Raw genomic sequence first — 13,255 nt, forward strand, 5'->3', positions numbered from 1 at the left:
GTGAGAACATGTGGTGTTTGATTTTCTCTTCTTGGTCTGTCAGTTTGCTGAGAATGATGGTTTCTTCATAGGTCATTAAGAACTTCCTTTATATATCTGGGTGCTCCTGTATTGAGTGTGTATATATTTAGGATCTTTAGTGCTTCTTGCTGCATTGATCCTTTTACCATTATGTAGTGTCCTTTGTTTCTTTTGATCTTTGTTGGTTTCAAGTCCATTTTATCAGAGGCCAGGATTGCAGCTCCTGCTTTTTTTGCTCTCCATTTGCTTGGTAGATCTTCCTCCATCCCTTTATTTTGAGCCGATGTGTGTCCTTGCACATGAGATGGGTTTCCTGAATACAGCACACTGGTGGATTTTGATTTTTTATCCAATTTGCCAGTCTGTGTCTTTTGATTGGGGCATTTAGCCCATTTACATTTAAGGTTAATATTTTTATGTGTGAATTCGATCCTGCCATTTTGATGCTAGCTGGTTGTTTTGCCCATTAGTTGATGCAGTTTCTTCATTGTGTGCGCGGTTTTAAAACTATAGAACGCTTCACGAATTTGCATGTCATCCTTGTGCAGGGGCCATGCTAATCTTCTCTGTATTGTTCCAATTTGAGTATATGTGTTGCCGAAGCAAGCACGACAAGTGTATTCTTTTAAAAAATTCATTATTTACTTATTTTTTAGAGACAGGGACTTGCCCTGTGACCCAGGTTAGAGTGCGGTGGTGTGATCATGGCTCACTGCATCCTTGACCTCCTGGGCTCAAGTGATCCTTCTGCCTCAGCTTTCTGAGTAGCTGAGACTACAGGCATGCACCATCACACCCAACGAATTTTTAAAATTTTTGCAGAGACAGGATCTTGTGATGTTGTCCAGGCTGGTCATGAACTCCTGGGCTCAAACGATCCTCCCACTTTGGCCTCTCAAAATGTTGGGATGACAGGTGTTAACCTCTGTGTACAACAGAGAAGAGTATTTTTATTGTTGAAAATGGCAGTCAAATTGGAGCTGAGACCAAGAATTGTCACCTGAATGAAAACACTGGGAATGGATTATTGCATCAAGCTCTTAGTGTCTTCTTACTCAACACCAAAATGAGTTCCTGTGACAGCAGAGATCAGATGTTACAATGACCTACCCAGGCAGTTTCACCAATACTTGTTTGTAGTCACCCATTAAGTAATCCAGGCAAGCTCGAGAAAAATGATGTTAATGACATAAGTGGAGTAGCACAGAGGGATCTAAAAGCGGAATCAGGAATTCCCATGGAAGAGGCTCCTCCAGAAGAAACCTATTATCTAACATAGTTAGATAATATCACAACAAAGTTCAATCTGATGGCATCTGGGGTGAACATAAAGCTGATGATATTTTGTTTGTGAGGAAGAACATAACTTTGAATTCAGATCCCAGTGAGACAAAAAGCTGTTTTCTGTGTGTCAAAGGAAGAGTTAGAACTTTGAAAAAAGTCATCAGTGGTGAAATTAAAGTAACTCTATGGTTTCAGGTTATAGAGACTTTTCTCTTTAAATGGTGGGATAACAGCTGGGCGCAGTAGCTCACGCCTATAATCCCGGCACTTTGGATGGCTGAGGCGGGCAGATCATGAGGTCAGGAGATCAAGACTATCCTGGCTAACATGGTGAAACCCTTTCTCTACTAAAAATACAAAAAACTAGCTGGGCATGGTGGCCCGTGCCTGTAATCCCAGCTACTCAGGAGGCCGAGGCAAGAGAATCGCTTGAACCTGGGAGGCAGAGGTGCAGGGAGCCGAGATTGCATCACTGCACTACAGCCTGGGTGACAGACTGAGACTCCGTCTCAAAAAAAAAAAAAAAAAAAAAAAAAAGATGGGCTAACTTAAATAATTTGAACCAGTTTATTGGCCATGAAAAAATATACAAGATATGGACATGAATGAGAGTCTGACAGCTGGACTTTTAGAAACAGCCATCTGCACAAGTCAGTATCTTCCCAGCTGACAGGGAGCAGATTTGCAGACTCCATCACATTTGAAATTCCAGAAGGAACTTCTTGGAGTCTGCTCATGTGCAAGTGAGCCTAGAAAACCCAGTAACTTTGGGTGGAGGCTTCCACCATTTGGCTATGCCAAGTGGGCCTAACGCTGAGAAAAACCCACCAGTCCTTTGCTTCCTGCTCCCTCTATTTGGTTTCCCCAGGAAAGCAGAGGCGATGACATGATTTGGCTTGGACACCAGCAGGAATAAACAGTATTTAAGAGATGTCATAAGTGCCTCCATTTTGTTCTTGATTGCTAAGTGGCCCCGAACCAAAACAGCCAATTAAAAAAATTAGAATCTTAGCCGGGTGCGGTGGCTCACGCCTGTAATCCCAGCACTTTGGGAGGCTGAGGCAAGTGGATCATCATGAGGTCAGGAGTTTGAGACCAGCCTGACCAACATGGTGCAACCCTGTCTTTACTAAAAATACAAAAGAATTAGCTGGGCATGGTGGTGGGTGCCTGTAGTCCCAGCTACTCAGGAGGCTGAGGCAGAAGAATTGCTTGAACCTGTGAGGCGGAGGTTGTAGTGAGCTGAGATTGAGCCATTACAATCCAGCCTGGGTGAGAGTGAGACTACGTCTCAAAAAAAAAAAAAAAAATTAGAATCATAATGACAGATTTGGAAATTTCAGCACAACACAGCTGACATGGCTTGCATCTTACCCTCTGCTTGGTTCCTGAAAATCCCTCTCCTTGGTGCTGAATGTTATTTTTTGAGCATGGAGCCCCTGGTTGTAAACCACCTTCCCCTGCTGGATGATGATGTCACCTCTGATAAGCCTGAGCAAGTAATTCTCCCCTGGACACCAGGTGCACGGTTGGTCCCCTCCCTGCAACCAGTACCTCCCCTCTCCCTTCCCACCACCCACCTCCCTCCATCCAGAGAGGCCAGCTGTGTGAGTTTCTCTGGCCTTGACCTGCTTGCTTCCAGCTTCCTCTACTTCCTCTCTGGCCTCCTGCCAATTTCCTTCCATAGATTATGGCCAAGCCTGTTGGAGTCAAAACAATTTGCATTGTTTAAGAAAGCAATCCTTTCTTGCAATGCTTTCTCACAAAAGAGTTTGCATTAAAATAAGATCTGGGAATCCCCAGGATGGGTGGGAGTGTGGGAGGGGCTGGTGGAGGAATAAAGTTCAGTTCAGGGTACAGGATATCTTGGAGGAGGCAGTGACACTTATTAGAAATGTAGAATCTGGTCCGCCCCAAACCTGCTGAAGCAGAAGCTGCATTTTATCAAGATTCCAGGGAGTGTGTGTGCCTGTTACAGTTCAGCCCAGGGTACAGGGATGACACTTGAGTATTGGAGGATGAGCTTTTTTGGGGAGTCAGCTTTGTGTTGACCAGGAAGGTCCCTTTAGAAGGGGAGTAGTCAGTGCATGGGGCTTATTTCAGTCTGAGGCCTCTCACGTAATGCCAGAGGAATAGACTCTCCCAGCCTCTATCGGGGGTCTGGGGCTCACTGTGTGAGGGAGGCCTCAGGGCTTTAGTGCTCTGGGTTGGAATCTTGGTCACTTCCTGGTGCTTGCTCTTGCTCCAAAGTGAGGCTCCCTAAAGCCCCGAGCCCAGGCGAAGGCTCCTATTTGCCAGTGGAAACAGCTGAGTCTGTTTTTCTGGGGCAGTCTTTAGATGATCTGGGATGTGCTTTGAGATGTCTCAAAGGCATAGTATTTGATTCTCATTTTGCAGGGAATATCTGAGTTATTCCCATTTTGTAGGGATGCATTCCCAGAGGCATGAGGGTTGGGCTCCTTTTTCTTCCACCAAGGAAGCTAGGTGCCCCAGTGAATTGGGGTCTTCGGACAGTGCTGAGGATAAGGGAAGAGGAAGCCCGCGCTCATCTCTGACTTGTGGCCTCTGGGTAGACAGCAAACTCTCCGCCTCTGGCCTGAGCCAGGCTCACTGAGAGGTCTGTTCCTCAATAGAGTGGTGTCTGAGCCAGAAAAACCAAAACGAGTCATGCTGCCATGTCTGTGTAAGTCTTCTTGATCTCTCGCCTGGCAGGTGTGGTCTGCGACAGTGCTGGTTACACGAGGGCACAAGGGCCCTGCTGTTGCATTTCCGTACAGACCCTGGCAGACTCCAGGATGTGCCACGCAGCAACACACAGGCAGCTTAGGGTGCATGTGTCCATCCGTCGACAGCAATGAGGAAAAAGCGTTGGCTACAGGAACAAGATGTGGCCACACCATATGTACGATGTAGGGCCTGGGTTCCTTGACCCAATTGGCCACCACCCCAATCCAGTCACTTGTTATCAGAAAGCTTGAGGTAGACAGTGGGCAGCTCAAGACAAACTGAAGGCCAGTACCTGGAACACCCTATTAGGACCAGAGGGTGGAGTTTTTAGACGTTATCAGGCATATCCTAAGCAAGGCAGGGTGTGAGGGGCCCCAGGGAAATGCTGACTGTCTGCCGCAGCCTGGAGGGGAGGAACAGCGTGGGCTTTTTAGCAGTGTGTTTGAATCTCAGCTCCTTTTGAGCTTTTGGATCTAGAGAGTATTCTGGCTTAAAGGCAAATACTTGCATGTGTCATTTTAGTAAAAGTCAGTGCAAAGTCCAGGGCATAACCTCACGTCAAGCCTTCCCAGTTGCTGGGGTGTGTGGAGCTGTGCAGACACACCACCCTCTGAGTTAGAAGCCTGCACACTCACTGCCTGTTTTCCAGGTTTCTCGTGCAGATGTTTTGGGCCAAGGACCAGGTTTAGAAAGAAAATTGCTAACAGTTTTAGGAGGATTTTCCAACGGTCCGCATGGTCAAAAGTTTTAGAAAGCTTTAGGTGTGCCATTTGCAAAAGAGAGAAGCTGCTGAGGCAACATTTATAGAAAGGTGATTTCTCATATTTAAATGACAGAAACTCTTCCAAATTAATGCCATAAACAGCTGGTGGGAATGGGATTTGCTCCAGCTATGTGCAAACATAACCTGGTCATGGCTGGTAAAATTTAAATTACACACAGGCTTTGTGCCAGAAATTTTGCACGTGTGAATCTATTCCACAGAAACAAAAGTACCAGACTGTAACGTAGTATGTACAAGGATGTTTATTGTTTGCAGTGACAAAAAACTGGAAATCATCTGAAGACCCATTAACAAGGCAATGATTCAGTCAACCATGGTACATCTGTATTAAGTGAGATTACATAGCAATCCAAAAGAATGAGTCAGCTATCTAGATAGCTGTAGTTCCAGAGAGTTTTATGATGCAGTGTTAAGTTAGGGAAGCCAAATTGCAGATGAATAAATATTTTACGTTCATATTATTTTTAAAAGGCACAATCAAATAAAAAACCCCTCACTTATGTATCTGAGCACAGTTAAGGTGGAGGCTGCATCTCAGGCTGGAAGAGGGGCGCAGAACTGGGGAAGATGGGTGGAGAGAAAGAAAATAAAAGTAGGCAGGGTGCAGTGGCTTATGCCTGTAATCCCAGCACTTTGGGAGGCCGAGGCAGGTGGATCACCTGACGTCAGGAGTTCGAGACCAGCCTGGCCAACATGGCGAAACCCTTCTCTACTAAAAATACAAAAAAAATTGCCAGGCTTGGTGGCGGGCACCTGTAATCCCAGCTACTTGAGAGGCTGAGACATAAGAATTGCTTGAACCCGTGAGGTGGAGGTTGCAGTGAGCCAAGATTGCACCATTGTACTCCAGCCTGGGAAACAGAACAAGACTCCACCTCAAAAAAAGAAAAAGAAAAAGAAAAAATACAGAAAATGAGTAAAAGGCATTGAATGAAGTAAAAATTTAGAATATAAAAGTTCACCTGTTTTCTTTGTGGCAAATATGAACGTTTACATATGCAAATGGTTAAGAATGAGGAAAGTACAGGGGAAACAGCAAACACTGACTCAATCAGATGCTGGGATTGTGCTATTTTTTTGGATTGGAATTTCTGTTGTAATTTTCATGTCACTTTTACAATAAACTTACATTTTAAAAAGTCAACACTTGGCAGGGGGCAAGAAAGCAATGGTTGGGGAAATTTTTCACGCCACAAAATGACTATGTCCAGCACAATTCAGAAGCTCCTCACAATGTCTCGCACACAGTAGGCACTCCCTACCCCTTTGCTAAAGTGACAAACCAGACTCACAAAGCCTTTATTCCACCCCATGATTCATCGACTTGAGCAAGAATGTTCAACACACATGCTTTCAATTAAAAGCTCCGTAAGCCAATTTTGCATTTGAATCACCATGTACACATTCACCTCGAGCTCCACTGAAATCTGGTTGCTGGGACTATTAACAAAATGAGAAAAGACAGCAATTGCAGAAAATGAATGACATCCTGGCCTAAGCGTTTCCACATGAGAAATGCAGTCATTTGGCTTACGTGGCTGCACGTGCCCTTGCACTTAAACTTAGGAGAGCGAGGAAGTGAAATGTCAGCGTCAGCCTCTGGGTACTTTTTCTTTCTTTCTCTCTTGCCATTGTGGTTATATATTTTTTAAATTAGAAAGCAGGAAATAACTGTAGAGGACATGTTCTGTGCTTTTTCTCTTGCTCTCTGATCTAAGATGAATAGGACTGTGGAAGCAGAAGGCGAGTGTGGCGCTGGCAGCAGCTGAATCCCGGTCCTGGCTGCAGGGTGGACGTCTCCTCCACGTGTCCGGTGTAAGGCTCTTTGTGCTGCCCTGCCCCCAAGTCATCTGCCCATTTGCAGTGTTAAGATCTTCCAAATGTGGCCTTGAAAAGAACACTGATAGCGGAGAGGACTCAGCCCGAGAGACACCCTCATCAGCACTCATGTTCTGAAATGCTTTGGATAAACCGATAAACTCTCTTTGAAGGAGAATTGATAATATTCAGTGGCTGTTTTCTCTGAATATAATTCAGCAATGCCTGGGAGTCTCTGAGAGTGGCACAGAGCGCCTGTGAGGACATCTTAGAGCCTTCAATTCATTGTTTTACATTTAAAACATACTTTAAACATTATTCATATTTTGTTATATATATTTTAAACGAATAAGGTGGTGTATCAACTCCTGCTTATGGCATGGATTGAATTCTTTATTAGGTCTCCCTAAAGACACAGTTTTTAAAACCTTTTTGGTGAGTAATTATATATTTTGTAGTGGTAAGTTGTTTACAGAGATGATGGCCCTCACCAAACTGTGTTGAAAGAACTGAAAAACTGTGTAGAACACAGATATAAAGGGATTATATTTAAAGATACTCATATGGATGCACGGAAAACATGCACATAGGGTTAGGGAACATTAGAAGCAAACATACCATTCACATTTTTTTTTCTTAAATACATACAATGTTTGAGGAATGGGAACAGCAAGCATTTACCCTTATTTTGAAAAAAAAAAAAAAAAAAAAAAATCTAATCCCATCACTTTGGGAGGCCAAGGTGGGTGGATCACCTGAGATCAGGAGTTTGAGATCAGCCTGACCAACATGATGAAACCCCGTCTCTACTAAAAATACAAAATTAGCCATGCACCTGTAATCCCAGCTACTCAGGAGGCTGAGGCAGGAAAAGTGCTTGAACCTGGGAGATGGAGGTTACAGTGAGCCAAGATCATGGCATTGCACTCTAGCCTGGGCGACAAGAGTGAAAAAGAGAAAAAAGAAGAAGAAAAAGCAAATCTTCATGCCACAGACACATCGTGCTGTATACTCTGGGAATCAGCTTTCAATATTTCCTTACAATATGATTTTTGGGCCTTTGTCTAGCTTTACTTCTATTTTAGTTTAATTCCTTTATTCTATTTTAGTTTAGCTAGAAAGATTAAAATATCCTCCAGGTACCAATCAAAGTACACAGCCACCAGCTCAGGTGTTTTCATTTATTTCTAAACATGGAGCTTCTACAGTTTCATTAGGGATACACGTTTGAATGTGAGTCCCAGCGAGCTGTAAAGTGATCACGAGACAGCTCTGGAATTGGACAGAGTGGAAAACGTGGGTTAGACAAGCCAGGGTTGAATCCTATCTCTTCCGCTTTCTAGCTGGTGATGCTGGGTGCACTATTTCAGCTCTCCAAGCCTCAGTTTCCTCAGCTGTAAAATGGGAATACACCTACCTCAAAGAGTTGTTGGGAAGTACCATGAGGCAGGTGGTGCAGTTCCTGAGTGTTCTTCTCATCAAGCATGTATTACTAACCTCGTGTGCTAGATGCTCTGCTAGGGGCTGAGAATGGAGTGCTGGAGAAGCCATAGCCCCCCATCTATCAGAACACAGGCACATACCAGGGCGCATAAGTGGGAGTGGCATTTGGGGCGCAAGTGCATCACCGCTCCTGGGCACCTGCAGAACACGCGTGGGTTTGGGGAAGAACAGCTGGATCACTTGCTAGGATTTGCTCACCACTGTGCTCTGCACTGCCAGCCTCCTGGCAAGCTTATTTCGCCACGAGCCAGGTGAAAGCCAGCAGGCAGAGTAGCAGCGGCTGGTGCGTGGCGACCCGAAGTCCCACGCCCCTCTCCAACCAAAACTCACAGCGCTTGAGGGAGCAGAGCTCCTGGACCAGCCGCCAAAGCACCCGCTGGTGGAGCTTGTTGTCTGGCTTCTGGAACTCCACCTGGTTTGCCGCCTGGGTGGCGTTGATGCAGCCGGTGACAAACACCTCCTTGGTCACGTTGGTCTCAGAGCAGCCGTCGTAGTAGATGCCATCGGGTAACTGCCAGTAGTTGGCCTCGTAGTACCTGTTGCCCTCGGCTCCGAAGTCGATGTCCAGCTTGTGGCCTTGCTTGATGAAGGTTCCCGGGCGGTTCTCAGCCACCTGGGCCTCGGTGATCTGGGCAGAGCTGGGCAGGGCCTTCCGGTTCCACTTGATTCTGTGCTTGGTGCCCCTCGCCTGGACCGCGGAGAGGTGGCTGAAGAGCAGCATGCAGACAGTGGTCAGCCACCACCCGCTCAGGTGCTTCCTCATTGCGGCGGAACCTGCGAGAGAAACAACTGGGATCAGCTCCAGCGCCCCCTCCCCCGGGCTCCATTGCCCCTCTCCTGAGTGCAGGAGATTTTAAGGAAGGAATTGCATTCTTGTGCTATTTATGTGGTCTCAAAAGCACAATCGTTTCCCCACGTTTGCGCTGTGCAGGGTTAACTCGAGCTTTTTTGCTACTGCTAAGATTACATCCACTCAGGACCCTGGTCCAGTTTTCCTAGACAGATAAGAACTGCAAAGGGCAATCACAGAGGCTTTGAACATGCATGGGAAAATAAAGGAGTGGTGACTTAATACATGGACGTTTTCTTTGATACTCCCAAGTCTTTCGAATCAAGAAATCTCTGGGAGGAAAATACAATAGAAGAGTTGGAATCAAATGCTTGTGTGGACTCTCTCTCTCTCTCTCTAAATATATATATATGTGTATATGTGTGTATGTGTGTGTGTGTATGTGTGTGTGTGTGTATACATATATATTATATATATATGTTTTTATATATATATATATATATTAAAGACAGGGTCTCACTCTGTTGCCCAGGCTGCAGTGCAGTGGCATGATCATAGCTCACTGCAGCCCTGAACCCCTGGGCTCAAGCAATTCTCCTGCTTCAGCCTCCAGAGTAGCTGGGACTTCAGGCACACACTACCACACCCAGCTGATTTTTAAATATATTTTGTAGAAATGGGGTCTCACTATGTTGCTCAGGCTCAAGTGACCCTCCCAAATGCTGGGATTACAGGTGTGAGCCACTGTGCCTGACTTTAGATTGTATTTGTGACCTCCCGTCTATTCTTTATGGCTCTGAGTTAGCATGGTTTGGGTGCATTCTGCCATCCATTCTGAGGAATTCACTGGTTGCTGATCCTAAAGGGCTTTGCAGTCATGAGAGAGAGAGAGGACGAGGAGGGTGGGGGAGAGGGAAGGAGGGAAGCGTAGGGAAGGGACCCCTGCCTCCCTTATATCCAGGGGTCAAGTGTGCTACAGTCATCCTTTCCAGCCTCAGCCCTGGGGGACAGTGTGACCCTCTGCTTTTCCTACTGGCTTTTTACTGCACACTTTCTTCATGCCCTTCTCTGACATTGCCTAACTTAATTCTCACATGGGGTAGGTACTTTATCCCCATGTTATAAATGTTGTCCTGGCATTCAGAGAAGTTAAGAAATTTGCCCAAGGCTGCCCCGGGGGAGGCGGTGGGCCTGCACTGGGCTCTGTCTAACGCTGCACTCCATGTGTCCACTAGCCATGCCCCGCTGCCCACCTGGGCTTTGGGAGAAGACAGTGCTCACACACTGTGCTTTTCACTCACTGGGCATGATGCCCCCTGGGCTGGGCAAAGGGCGAAGGGGAGGGACCCTGAGGAAGTTTGGAGAAAACGAGATGAAAGGGAGGACAAGAGGGCCTGGGGGGACACCATGGGGGTCCTGGGTGGAGGTAGCCCTGGACCATACAAAAGGCTGCCGCTGATGTCATGGAAAAGCCCCTCACCACCCCCCTTTCAGCTTGCCGGTCACACCCGGGTCCTGAAACCACAATAGCTGTCGGGGAAATCCACTTCCCAAGGCCAGCTGTCAGGGCATTCCGGCACCTGGGCCTTTGTCTGTGTGGATCAGGGAAACGGAAAGAGTTCCCATGGCGGAGCCTGCCTAAGCTGCCTCCTGGGCAGAGACATACTGTGAGTCCGAGGGGCCGCAGGGCTGGAGGAGGCTGAGAGGGAGCTTGTTTAGCCCCTCACACACCCTCCTCTGCCCCCTGCAGCACTCCTAAAAGTGGCTAATGTGCCTCTGTTAAAATGTTCAACTCGGATGCCACATTGGTCCTTATATTTAAAAAAAAAAAAAGGCAAAACACAGATGAAGTCATCTCTAGAAACACATCCAGTCATCTCTAGAGGCCTGCAAAGGAGCCTCACGGACCTTCCATTACTGGTGGACATTGCCTCGTCTCTGTCCCACGGTGGGCATGAGCATCTGGCCCCCCTCACCCCACTCTCTGTCCCCTACCCCCGAACACAGTGAACCCAGACTGGCTTTCTCCAAAGAGGTCCAAGCATGAAGCAAACGTCCATTAGTCTCCTAACTAGTGGGCCACACTCCATATCATTCCATATTTAAGGAGAAACATTAAATAAGAATAGTGACACAATAAATCATTACAGGTGAATCAAATTAAAAAAAATAAAAGCACAGTGTTCTTGAGAAAGAAATTAGTTTTCATAGACAGAGGCTTAAAGGCAAAACAAAACCCAACCAACAAACCCTAACGTAGCATTTTATTATAGCACCAACATATAGAAAGGCAAACCCAGGTATGACTGAGTATCCTTGCAAGTCTCCGCTGAACTTGAGTCTCATCAAGTGGGAGTAAAGAAATTGTTGCATGATTTTCAGTCTGGGGTACAGCCCTGATAAGAAACCAGCAGGCCTGACCACAGAAGTGCCCCCCCAACCCCCTACGTACCTTGACTGTCTCTGGAGTGTGCCTCTGGAGCCTCGAGCTGCACAGTCCCCCAGCATGCCCTCTTGGCAGCCGGGCCCGCCCAGCTATATAGGAGCTGCTGGGGGAGGTGGCATTGCTGCAGGTCTCCAAATATGGCAGCCCTTCCCTCCCAGGCAGGACCAATCAGGGCTTCCTGGGCCCCTCCTTCATCCTGAGAAGGATGGACCTTCTCATCAGGCTTTACTAAGGAAACCACGTGAAGACCTTGAAGTTCAATAAGACTTTAGAGGTGCCTTTTAGAATTGGAATTAGGCGTGTTAGAAGGAAAACGCCTTTCCCATCAATATCTATGACAGATGTGGCTTCGACAAGCCTCGCTGGACATGCATAGTGTCCTGCACTTAAAGGCCAGTCTCGGACAGCAGCGGAGTCTTTGCTGGCAGCTTCTGTTGGGAGGTTCAGCTGAGAAAGAGGGCGAGCGTTCACTTGGACCACCACGTCCTGAGGGTGGAACCAACACGGCGAGGGGGAGGGGTCACACTTTCACTGGGTAGTGGGAAAACAGGACTGGTATGGGGTGGAAGACACTGACAGGACTTCCTGGCGTATTGGGCTGGGAATGCTTGAAGGACTGAATTAGCCCAAAGGCCAATGAGTTAAAGATCTGTGGGAAACCCGGGAGCAGAGACACGTTGACACACAACCAGTCCCCTGCGCAGCTGGTGCGGGCTGAGGGCGGGTTCTGCAGAGTGCCTTCTCCACGTGGTGTCGTGGTGTCGGAGCGCTGCGCGGACGGGGCTGCAGGTGCATTCCTGGGCTTTCCTTAGCAAGAGACTCACTGGATTTGGGTGACCATTTTGGGCCTTATACAGAAGGGACTCACCCAGGTGTCCCTGTTACAATTAGTACTGCAAGGCAAAGTCACAAGTGAATTATAGATGCAAGTATGGGGCAAGGTTTTCTTGTAAACAGAACGCGATTTTTGTGCTGTGAGTGTGAGCCGGTCCAGAGTTCACAGTGAATTCGCGTCAGGGCACTTTTGCAAACCAAATTCAATGGTTGCTCCTGTGCGGACCAGCAGATGGCGTCAGAGAGCTGACAAAGACTGCAGCCGGTGGCTGGGAAACCCGGGCTTCTAGGCTCTGGATGGATTTGGGGCCTCCAGTTGGGCCTTTCTTTCTCCTCTGCCTTTATTTTTAACATTTGTTTCATTCCCCCAACTTTTTTTTTTAAAAGAACTTTTTTGCTTTCTTTCTAGAATCACAGACTTTGTGCTTCTGAATACACACAAAACACAAACACAGTAGTGTAATCTCAGTTCAGACTGTTTGCAAAATGGAGATGAAAAAATAAAAACTCCTAATTTCAGTACCCAGAGACAAACATCAGGAAAGTCTTGTTTGACATATAGATGCTTAGGGTCAGGTCAGAGTGTTTAGAGCTTGAAAAGACTCAGAATTCTCTGGTCCGGCTCTTTAGCACGGTGAGGTCACAAGCCCAGATAGGCTCAAGGTCACCCAGCTGGGCCGGCCCTGCAGCCTTGGCGCGCCTGTTGCCCCATTCTGAACTCCGTGTGCTGTCTTCCTCCCTGTCCCCACCAAACACAATAATCTCCAGCCCCCTCCATCCCTCTTCTTCCTGTCCCTTCCTGAGTAGGACTATACCCAGAGAATGGTGGGAGGTTGGTTTAGAGCCCACGTGGCTGCAGATTCCTGGTCAGTGAACAAAAGGCTGTTTACAAAGGCCCAGAGGAGTGTGGAAGACTGAGGTTGCTGGAGAAGCAGGGAGGAGCTCTGGAAGCTGCAAACAAGGCAAGAAAACCATGAGCAGATGCAGAGAATGTGGAGCCGACCCAATCCTGCCTCGAATCCCTCTTCCCTGCCTGTAAAGATCAACA

At 47.1% G+C, this 13,255-nt stretch overlaps 1 protein-coding gene and 1 non-coding gene across 2 annotated transcripts; both read right to left on the minus strand.

Annotated features, from left to right (window-relative positions):
• Nucleotides 1-524: 524 nt before the first annotated feature.
• Nucleotides 525-631, minus strand: LOC120367943 (U6 spliceosomal RNA). Its single transcript, XR_005582184.1, has one exon. It is a non-coding gene; the product is annotated as a U6 spliceosomal RNA (small nuclear RNA).
• Nucleotides 632-5,040: 4,409 nt separating this feature from the next.
• Nucleotides 5,041-11,440, minus strand: PRND (prion like protein doppel). The gene is made up of 2 exons (XM_003941094.4): nucleotides 11,380-11,440; nucleotides 5,041-8,911 (listed from the first exon to the last, which is right to left on the minus strand). The coding sequence occupies exon 2, from the start codon at nucleotides 8,898-8,900 to the stop codon at nucleotides 8,370-8,372; it is 531 nt and encodes a 176-aa protein (XP_003941143.1). The 5' UTR covers nucleotides 8,901-8,911; nucleotides 11,380-11,440; the 3' UTR covers nucleotides 5,041-8,369.
• Nucleotides 11,441-13,255: the final 1,815 nt, after the last annotated feature.

The sequence above is a fragment of the Saimiri boliviensis genome, chromosome 9, assembly GCF_048565385.1.
Source record: "Saimiri boliviensis isolate mSaiBol1 chromosome 9, mSaiBol1.pri, whole genome shotgun sequence".
In the NCBI taxonomy this organism is placed as follows: domain Eukaryota; kingdom Metazoa; phylum Chordata; class Mammalia; order Primates; family Cebidae; genus Saimiri; species Saimiri boliviensis.

Coding starts and splice junctions, on each gene's coding strand:
- PRND (XM_003941094.4), bottom strand. CDS start 8,900: ATGAGGAAGCACCTGAGCGGGTGGTGGCTGACCACTGTCTGCATGCTG.